This window comes from Fukomys damarensis, unplaced genomic scaffold (genome assembly GCF_012274545.1).
Source record: "Fukomys damarensis isolate Sample0158 unplaced genomic scaffold, DMR_v1.0_HiC HiC_scaffold_36, whole genome shotgun sequence".
Lineage (NCBI taxonomy): Eukaryota > Metazoa > Chordata > Mammalia > Rodentia > Bathyergidae > Fukomys > Fukomys damarensis.
Genome location: NW_022900948.1, coordinates 28,197,171 through 28,208,165, shown reverse-complemented (window position 1 = coordinate 28,208,165; position 10,995 = coordinate 28,197,171). Strand labels below are relative to the sequence as shown.

The window sequence follows — 10,995 nt, the reverse complement described above, 5'->3', positions numbered from 1 at the left end:
AAAAAAAAAAAAAAAGAAAGAAATAAGGACCATCTTTATTTTTTTTTTTTTTGAGACTCAATTAGAAAGAAAAGGTACATTTGTTTTGTAACACCGTATTTATTTTTTCCTCCTCCCCTTCTCAGAACTAAGGCAGTCCCACAGTTTCCTGTTTGTATCTTCAATGTTTCCCCATGGACAAAATTAAAATTTCTTTGGCATGCAACAAAGTCCAAAACTGGCCCAAATTTACCTATCTAACATCTCATATCACTCTTCCTTCTTCTACTCATAGCAAGCATTCAGATAGCAAATCCTGGCATTTGGTGACTTCTTCCAATACAACATGCTTCTCATACCTATGTCTCTGAATAAGTCATTTTCCCGAACTTGAAGCCCATCCCTTTCTTCCAACATTATGGGCTTTTTAAGGATATGGATGTTACTTCCTCAGACGGAGATGGACTACTCACCATTTTGTGTTTGTTCATTTGTTTGCTTTGGGTGCAGGGGATCTAACCTAGGGCCTCATATGTGCTAGGTAAACACTCTACCACTGAGCTACACCTCTGACCCCTGAACCACTCATTACACTTAGCACCTATTAATCATAGCACTTATCACATTGCAATCATCATTGTTTTTGTCCTTAAATGAGTTATTTCTAGAAGGTAGATAGGGTAACTCGTTAAACTCTTGATATCAAAGGCCTACCACAGTGCCTGGCATTCAGTAAATGTCATTTCAAAATGGAGTGACATGATGTAAAGATGTTCCCTCACTATACACATCCCTCCAGCCACATAGGTCTCCTTTTCACCAGCACTGGTGATTATGTCACAAAAATCTGAGGTTGGCAGAAATGACTGCTTGAATTCAGTTTATGAAAATATGCTTATGTGGCTAAAATAGCTTAAACCTTAAAACAGTTTAATATCTTACCTTTCAATAAGGTAGTACTTTTTCTTTCAGCAATTTTGTGGATCTTAATGTCCCAGGGTCAGGAGATTCCAACTTCTTTCCAAAACCAAAACCTTTTTACTTGTTTCTTCCTCCTCTCTGTCCTGAGCCTTGACAAGCAGGGCAATAAACTTGTTTCTAATCTCTACAGGAATAAATGGTGCTTCTGCTGTTGTCCGTCCACTCCCAATCCTCTTGGGCATATGCAGGAGGACTGGAACATAACCACCAATATCTAGATCAAAAGTGAACAAGAGGAGACCCACAAGCAAAGAAAGCACTGAATCCTTCCTTCTCTTATGAAAATGATCATCCCCCTCCCCAGAGGCAAAAAAACAAAATGTTCTTACCCCCTGACAGTAATAATGAATTATTTGATCTTGATAAACATAAATTGCAATAATATAATATTGCAGCCAGTTTTAATTAAAATTTTGTATTGCAGAGTACAGAAGCCACTTTCAGAGGGTAAAGGCCAGGAATCAATAATAGATGAAAATATAATCATATTTTTTCATTCTTAAAAATATATATTAATCTGATTTTTTAGAAGAATCACACACAAACAATGCTTTAAAATATATCTTCTGGGAAAAAAAATATGTAGCTTCTTTCCCTTAAATTTTTTTCCAGGCCATACTAAAGAGGAAAAAAATTAACTGCTCTCAGTTTCATCTCCTTTCTGTTTCCTATCTGCCAGTCACTAGTACAACCATCTTCTCACATGTCTTCTCATTCTGTGTCACTTGAACAACACTTATGATTTGGACTGTCACTTCTTAGAGACAAATCTGTTTTTCCTGCTTTCTCCTACTTTCAACTATGTCTTGAACATTTTCTAAATGTAACGTTAATATTTCCAACTCAACAGGCTCAAAACCAAAATTAGTTGTTTGTGTTTCAGTTAATAGTATCATCACCTACTTGATCACCTGCACTTTGAAAAGCCTTTACTACTTTAGATTCAGCAAATAATGCCTCAGGTAGCTTGCGTTAAATACAAAGGGGCCTTAAGAACCCTCCCTTTCTAGAAAAAGAATCCAGCATGCAATAAAAGCACAATTTGACATGCTAAGGAGCAAAGGACTGATTCTACCTGAGACCACTGGCAACAGGATTCACAGAGATGAAATGAGAGATGTATCTTTTAAAGGAAGATAAGATGTGGTGAAACCAACTAAGGAAATAGCAAGTACTGTATTACGGTACAGAAGCATCAAAGAACAATGGATTCAGTGAAGCTTGAGCATTGAGGGAATTTACAAAGGAGCAGTACATACATCCAGGAAGGTAATTCTGGATAAGAACCATGGAGGATCTTATCGGCTATGCCAGAGTTATGGTGTTATTGTCTGTGATTTTTTTAAAAAATGAAATGTTTCAAAGTATGAAAACGTTTGCATAGTACTTATAATGTATAAGAACATAACAACTCTGGTAGCATTAAAAAAATGGGATGGGAAAAAGCAACTTTAGTGGCTCAGAAATAGAATAGGACCTGATAAAGGGTCATATATGAATCAAAGGAGATGTTGAGCATGATACTGAAGTTTCTAACAGTTATCATGTAGTTCATGTTATTCATTAAGATCAAGAACAGAAAAGCAGGGCGTGGTGGCGCACACCTGTAATCCCAGCACTCAGGAGGCTGAGGCAGGAGGATCGCTGTGAGTTCGAGACTAGCCTGGGCTACATAGTGAGTTCCAGGTCAGTCTCAACTACATAGTGAGACCCTGTCTCAAAAAAAACAAAAAAGATCAAGAACAGAAGAGGATGACAGCAAATTTAGAGAACATATAGGGAAAAACTGGAAGATTTTGCAATGGGAGAATATGAAAACTACTGGATATCCTTTCAAGCTCTGGAGCCTCTAGGAATTATCTATTCCTACAGGAACACACCCTTCTTTGTCTTTGATTAACCTACATTAACTGTTAAGTCAGAAGTAACTCGAAAAAACTGGAAATAATGCAAAAAATTTCTGTTCACAGAAAGGCAAACTGTGTTCTGTGGAATGGAACTGATAACTGCCTTGCAGATAACAGGATTACTTCCTCTACCCAGGACTGGGGATTGATCCTAGGGCACTGAACATGGTTAACAAGCACTCTACCACTGAGCTATGTCCCCAGAACTTTAAATTAAATAATTTATTAATTTTGTATTTTTGAGATATAGTCTTACGAAGTTACCCAAGCTGACCTTGAACTTACTAACCTCCTGCCTCAGCCTCCCCCGTAGCTGGGACTACAGATGTCACTACCTTCTCGGGCTCATCAGCTTTTATAGGTATTTTGTAGTCCTTGTCTACCGATATGCAATGTGTTTCTCTTCTATGCTAATTTTATATCTTACTGGTTCCATCACTAATGAATGAGCTAGAGTAAATCTCTGATTCATCTCAAATTTATATGAGAAGCATTACTATATTCTCTTTTAAAGTTTATGATTTAACTAAGAAAAATACTGGGCTGTGGATATAGCTAAGTAGGATAGTACTAATCTAATATGTATACGGCCTTGGATTTGATGCCTAACACTGAAAAAATTTTAAAAGATAACAAGATTGACTTCAGACATGTTTGACTGTGGGTTTCTGTGCTATATATGAGAAGCAGTGGAAAACGTGCCTGCGAAGCATGCAGGTTTTAGAGTTGTCAGCCTAAAAGCAGGGCTACAGTCACAGATACAGTTTTGTCAGTACTGCTTAGAAAACAAACAAACAAAAAGACACAAAGGACAGAACTCTAAGAAAAAGCAATATTTAAGGCATATGAGGAGGAAAGGACTTTAAAGACTGAAAAGGGCTGGGGGAGTAGCTCAGTGGTACAGTATTTGCCTTGCATGCCCAAGGCCCTAGGCGCAATCTCTCCAGCACCTTGAAAAAAGCAATAAATTAAAACATAAATAAATACTGAAAATAAATGGCTAGAAAATAGGAAAAACAGGAGAAAACTGCATCAAGGAAGTCAAAACAAAATACTCTGAAGAATATAATGGTCAACAGTACGAAACGCCACAAAGAATACCAGTAAGAAGAAGCAAGGAAGAGCCATGGGATTAGGTGATGAAGTAGGACTGTTCACCTGTTAACAAGGACAGTTTCAGTACATGTACAGGCGTACATGTCAGTATACAGTATAGGAAGCAAAATTAAGCAAAAGGAGTGGGAATTAACCAACAAATTCTCAGGTTACAAAAGAGAAATGATGAGTTCCAAAAGATGACTCTAAAAAAGAGTTCAATCAAAAATATCTTCTTGCATTACCCAACCTATCCTCAATACTGCTCCCAGAGTTTTCTTCCAAAAACAAACAGATTTTCTCACTTCTCTACTTTAAAAACTGGTAAGTATTCAAAACATACAGTTCAAATTCCTGAATACAGTTTAAAGGATCATTCATCATCTGATCCCAAACTCTGTTCCAGCATCTTAAAATATTCTTCCTCCCATGTATTTCACAGGCTTCCAACCTAGAAGGAGCACATCTACAAAGTCCATAGAAAACATAAGAAAGGCCTTTGTACTTATCTCAAAATATTCCATTTACCCATGGTATCTCCATACAACCTAAATTAAAATGTCACCAACTGTCTGGCCTCTGGCTACAATTACAACTCAGTAGTTTCTGGGTTGATCAAGAACCCTGAGAGGCTGCTGATGACACCATGTGTCCAGTAATCAAAGCACCAGAATTAAAAATATCTGGTATATAATCAATCTCCACTATAAGTAGGGAGAAAGGGCTGAAGTTAAAGAATCAATATAATATAACATGGTTTCAAAGCAGAAAGAGTAAATGTGGCATATATATATATATATATATATATATATATATATACACACACACACATATATATATATACATATATATATATACATATATATATATATACACACACACACACACACACATATATATAAGTTATATTATATATAATATAGATACAATACCCTTCTGGACCCATGAAAGAAATCACTATCAAATGTGTCACTCCTTCTCATTGAACCAAGAAAGGATCTTAAAAGTATTCTAGGTGTTCAGGACCAATCAGAGTAGACATGTGAAATGAAAACTATCTGCTTTCTATAATCTATATATTTTCCTAATTTGGTTGTTTATTGGCATCACAACTGTAATATAACTTTAATATTTCATAAAAAACAGTCATCCTTCAATATTCATGGGGGACTGGTTCCAGGATCATTGTAGATACCAAATTCTCAGATGTGCAAATTTCTTATATAAAATACCTTAGTATTTGTATGTAACCTATACACATATTCTCTCATACAAATACTTTAATTTTTAAAATTTTATTAATACATATTTTCAGTAATGATTACATTCATTGCAGGAAGTTGATACATGTACAAAATATGTATTAGTTCTTTTTCTGCCCTCTTCCTCTATCTCCTAGTCCCCTTCTGATTTGTAAAGTATCTTTCTATTTCCTATTACCTATCTTTTATTTTGCTCTTTATTTATACTTTTGGTTTCTTACCTAAGAGAAACCATGCAACATTTAAGCTTGTGTATCTTATTTCACTTAACATTATGCTCAACGTACATCCATTTTCCTACAAATGACTCAAACTGATCCTTCTTTATAACAGAGTAGTACTACATTGTGTATAAATACCATTATATATTGATGGGTGTTACAGGCCATTTTCCAATTTTAACTATTATGAGTTGTGCTGCTACAAACGTGAGTAAGCAGTATTACTGTGGTATAGGATCTTCAACTCTTCCAAGAAGATACCTAGGAGGAAAAGAGCTGGAAATTCTAGCTCTAGACTTTTTGAGGAAACTCCATACTGATTTCCATAGTGGTTATACTAGTTTACATTCTCACCAATGACGTAGAAGGGTTCCTTTTTCCCACAGCCTGGCACCATTTATCATTATTTGACTACTTGATGGGAGCCATTCTTTCTAGAGTAAAATGGTATATCAGTGTGTTTTAATTTGCATTTCTCTAATGGCCAGAGTGTTGAAGATTTTTTTCATGTATTTATTGGCCATTTGTACTTCAGCTGTCCATTTTTCACTGGGCCCTCTATATTTTTGGCGGGGAGCCTTCTTTTTTTTTTTTAGTTCTTTATATATGAATCTTCTGTCTGAGGATGTTTCGGCTTGTATCTAGGTGCCCCCTCAAAGTCTCATGCTTTCATAGGTGGGGTTTTTCAGAGGTGGGTAGATCTAGGGTCTGTGAATCTGGATTAAGGGTGTATGATAATGAAATTAGTCCACTGATGGGGTTAGTATAGTTGTGGGTGGGGAAATCAGAAAGCCCCCCTGGGTAGGGGTGGCACCATCCAATAGGCTTGTAGCCTAGACAGAACAATAAAAGTAAAAGGGAGACTTGCTGCTTTGCTGCCCCCTGCTTGCCCTGTAATGGGACTATTTCTCCTTTGCCATTCCCTCTGTCTACCTGGGAGCCAGTCAACTATTGACTGAAACCTCCACAAACTGTGAGCTAAAATAAACCTTTCCTCCCTTAACTTGTGGGTGTCAGGTATTTTGTCCCAGCAATGAGGAGTAACTAAGAGGAGTAGCTAGCAAGAATTTTTTGCTCATTCTGTGGTTGTCTCTTCACTCCAATGTTTGTTTCCTTTGCTGTGCAGAATCTTTTTATTTAATATAACCCCATTTTTTGATTTCTGATGTTATTTCTTGTGCAACTGGGGTTCTGTTCAGACAGTTCCTTGCCTAAGCTTGTATCTTCAAGAGTTTTACCCATTTTATCTTCCAGCAGATTGTTTCTATCTTAATATTTTGATCTTTAGCTGGGAGTGGTAATGCACATCTGTAATCCCATCACTTAGGAGGCTCTGGCAGGAGGATCATTCCAAGTTCAAGGCCAGCATGGGCTACACAGTAAATTCAACACTAGCCTGAACTACATAGCAAGACCCTGCCTTAAAAAAAAAAAAAAAATTGGATCTTTAAACTATTTGATTTCAGTTTAGTACATAGTGGATGTTACACTGATGTAACATCAATGATGCAGTAAGGGTCTAGATTCAGTCTTCTGCATGTGTGTAGCCAGTTTTCCAGCATCATTTCTTCAGGAGCCTATATTTCCTCCAGTGTGTATTTGTGGTCCCTTTACCATGCTGCATTAATCACTGTTGCTTCATAATATAACTTGAAATCTGAAATTTTGATCCATCCTGCTTTATTATTGTTGTGCAGGACTGCTTTTGCTATTCTGGATCTCTTCTGGTTCCATATGAATTTTAGGATTGCTTTCTCTAGTTCTGTGAAGAATGCTGTAGATCATCTTGATTGGGCTTACATTAAATCTCTGTATCAGTTTTGGAAGTATGCCCATTTTGGCAATGTTGGTTCTACTTATCCAAGAATAGGATATATTTCAATTTTCTGGTATCCTCTTTGATCTTCTTTTTCAGGGTATTATAGTTTTCATTATAGAAACCTTTTACTTCCTTTTTAAGGTTAATACCTAGTATTTAATTTTTCATGGTTCTTGAATGGTATTACTGTCCTAAATTCTTTCTTGATGAATGCATTATTGATGTACAGAACACTATTCATTTTTGTGTGCTGATTAGTATCCTGCTATCTTGCTGAATTTGTTATAGTTCTAATCTTTTGAGTCTTCTATGTGAATACTTCTTATATCTCCCAAATTATATCTCAATCCTAGAATAAGCCTTGAAAATTCATGATGCTCTATTTCTGTTAATTAAGTTTTAATTACATTTTCCACCTATCAGAAATGTCCTTCCACTACCAATCTGGGTGACTTTTTTCTTACTTCAAACAATACATACTTCTCTAATCTCCCAACAGGAATAATTGCTTTCCTCTCCATGCTGCAACATAATATGCACAAACTTTTATTATATAATATAAATAAAAACTAAATATGTCTCCTTTGTTTTAGTATATAATGTAAATAATAATTAAAAAATAAGTATCTGTCTTCCTTGCTACATTAAAAGTTTAAAGTCATCAAGTATGCCTTTTTCATTGTCATCATCTCCTCCCCAGCACCTATCAGAACTGGCTGGACGCCGCCTACCTTGCAAGCACAAGGATCTGAGGTCGATCCCCAGTACCACCCCCCCAAAATATATATAAAGGAAATTATAGAAGGTTCACTCTACATATTGTTTCCACTTGCCAGATAACTTTCATGCTAGCAATATTCCATGTTCTTCTCTTGTGATCTTGCAAAATGATGTCAAGTCCTACTATTTTCTCATTTCTTACCATAGTTTTTCTAATTTCATCCTTTCCACATGAGTCTGCATCTGTTTATTTCTATGCCATTTCTCGTGCTTCCTTCAATTTTCGTCTATTCCAAAATGATCACTGTTCTCAGTTTTTAAAAAAAAATTAAAAGAAGTATAGTTTTTCTCTCATGCAGTAATTTTTCATTCATAATCATCCAATTTACATATCTATACTACTCTTTGAAATTACAGTTAATTTTGGTAAATGTTCTTTATAACGATGTAAAATGCCAGAAATTCAACTTCCATTCTATCTGAATCTGTCCCCAATGAGTTTAATTAAATAACATTCATTATCTGATGTGCCAGACACTGTGCTAGGTGCTATGAATATACACACAAAAAATAAGGAGTGTGGTTTATAGAAAGGAGAAAGGCTACTCGATATTTATAGGGCAGTGTGATAAGTGCTATAGCCACATATGAATATGTAAGCAGGACTAGAGTGTTCCCTTATGAGATCCAATGTTAATACAGCTAGTGAGAGTATGTTTACTGACTTCCGAAGTCCATGAATTCCCTGAATCCCCAGTAGTCATATATGCTAAATACTGCTGCACTGCCTTAATTTACACAACAATATTTACAGAATTCTGCTGGGTCTGATTTTCAAAGGTCCAGGCTATTTCCAAACATCTCTTTTCTCTCAAAAATAATTTCTATCCTCTAGGAGTAGGGAGGCTGAAGAGCCACAGAACACTCCCCAGGTTCCCTCCTTAGTACATCTCCATGTTTAGTTCCCTGTTGGGAGGTATTTGTAGCTACCACAAACATCCTGTTAAAGTTCATTAAAAGAGTGACTTTCTACCACCATACTAGTGTTTAACTAACTCAAAATTCCTTCAGTGGACAAACTAGCTTTTTATCAGTTAATAAATCAGTATTAAACTTCAGGGGTAGAAGCCTTTAGAGGCAACATATGCACCAGATCAGTCCTCTGAAACCCTCTTGGAGAAAATGTCAAGAACAGAGAGTCCTGGGAGGCCTCCCAGCAAGAGTTTCTGTACTATCACTCTTTCTAGCTGGTAACCTTGGCCCATATTTTCAAAGTTCTTACCAACATGCTCACCATTCTCATCCCAAACTTACCCATATCCCATATCAGCAGAACCCAGCAGGAGATAACAGGGGCCAGCACTTCTGCTGTCCTGTCTTGTGGAAGTTCTGCCTGTCCAGAGCTTCCTTCTGCACCACCAGGACTTTGGAGCACTACCAGCAGGCTGACTGCCTGGACCCCATCTTTTTTTCTTTTTAAACGGTAACAAGGTTTTACATTTATTAAAAGGTAGGAAAAGAAACAGGCTGCACAGAGTGCTTTGGGGCCAAGTAAAAGTAGAAAATAAGTACACTCTACAGGGCAAGAGCAGGCTACTGAAAGAACACAGCAGCCTGGACGCTACCTTTGTCCTACAACAAAAAAAACAAAAAACACAAAAACCAAGCTGGGGCTTCACACACTGGGCAACCCTAGCTAGACAGAGTTCTTTCCCACTTTTCTCAAGTCTGTCCTCATCACTCCACTCAAAGTAATGGGCAACTAAGCTCTCCAGCCTCAGCATTTTCCCCAGCTTCCTCCCTATACCTCAGTTCATTGCCTATGACAATTACAATCTAACTAATGCTGGTGAGAATTAGTGAACCAAGCAACATTCATTTTATAACTCTGAATACCCACACTGCTCTGAAAAGCATGAAGAGTCTCTAACTCCTTGACACAATATGCAGCATTTTCAGCTCCATAAGACTAATTTGGAGAAACAATTCAGACTTGAATTATAGTACATCGACACAAAGTAGTCGTTAAAAGCAGACTATACAGTATAACTATATGGAAAACTTTACCTTAGGAAAAAAGAAAAACACTAAGAAAGAAATACCCTACAACTACAGAGGCTATTGCATCACCATGATGGGGCCCCTGAAACAGTGATCCACCCAAGTAGGACATATACTTGATGAGTTCTTATACGATTTGATTTTTGCAGTAACAGAAAATAGCATCATGCTATAATATCTCTCTCCATCTCCAGCCTCACAGGACACAATAAAACCTTTGTCAAGTAATTAAACATATGTCCAAAAAATATTTTGTGCCAGAAATTCTCAAGTCTTGCTCCCCAAGTCATTAATTATTTATTTACGGGTTTTATATAGGGAGTTTCTTACAGTTATCATTAAATCCTCATAATGACGCTGTGAGGAGGTACCAGGTCCTTAATAGTGGATATGAAGAAACAGCTATCGAAGATCTCTCGGGTCTAAGGGTCAGAGCCTAATGACAGTTCCTCAAAACCTAATCTAAGTGCCTTTCTTTGTTAACACCATCCCTAGAAACCAAATTTCTATTTCGTCAAATGTGCACAATCACACTGTTGCTCAATATTCGAGGCCTTTCCTGGGTCCTGTCCCAGATCCTAAAAACAACAATCACCCTGCTTTTCGAGGGTGAACAGCACGTTATCAGAGTGCTTTCAGGAAATCATAAAATATCCAAAGCTTTACCATCACAATGACTAAAAGAGGAGGGGGCTGGCTGTCCCCCTGCCCCCGAGGCGCAAGAAGGTTCTCATTTCCCATTCTGGCCAGTGGGCCGAGAGGGCTTTCACAGAGCCACGCGGGAAACGTGAGGCTCCTAAAGGTCGGGGTGGCGGCCGACCCGGGACGCGGAGGACCTCGCGGCCCGAAGCGCCACACCACTCGCTTCCCGCGGGGTCCTCCCCACAGCCCGTACCTTGAGAGTCTCGTAGGCGGTCGCCACCAGCAGGAAAGCCTCCTCGGCGCTCCGC

General features: G+C 37.6%; 1 protein-coding gene across 1 annotated transcript in view; it reads right to left on the bottom strand.

Moving 5' to 3' along the window:
* Dnajc25 (DnaJ heat shock protein family (Hsp40) member C25) overlaps positions 1-10,995 on the bottom strand; it is a 19,832-nt gene that overhangs the window by 8,419 nt on the left and 418 nt on the right. The window contains exon 2 of the mRNA XM_010639462.2: positions 10,941-10,989. Coding sequence (XP_010637764.1) covers positions 10,941-10,989 — 49 coding nt within the window. The remainder of the gene's footprint in view (positions 1-10,940; positions 10,990-10,995) is intronic.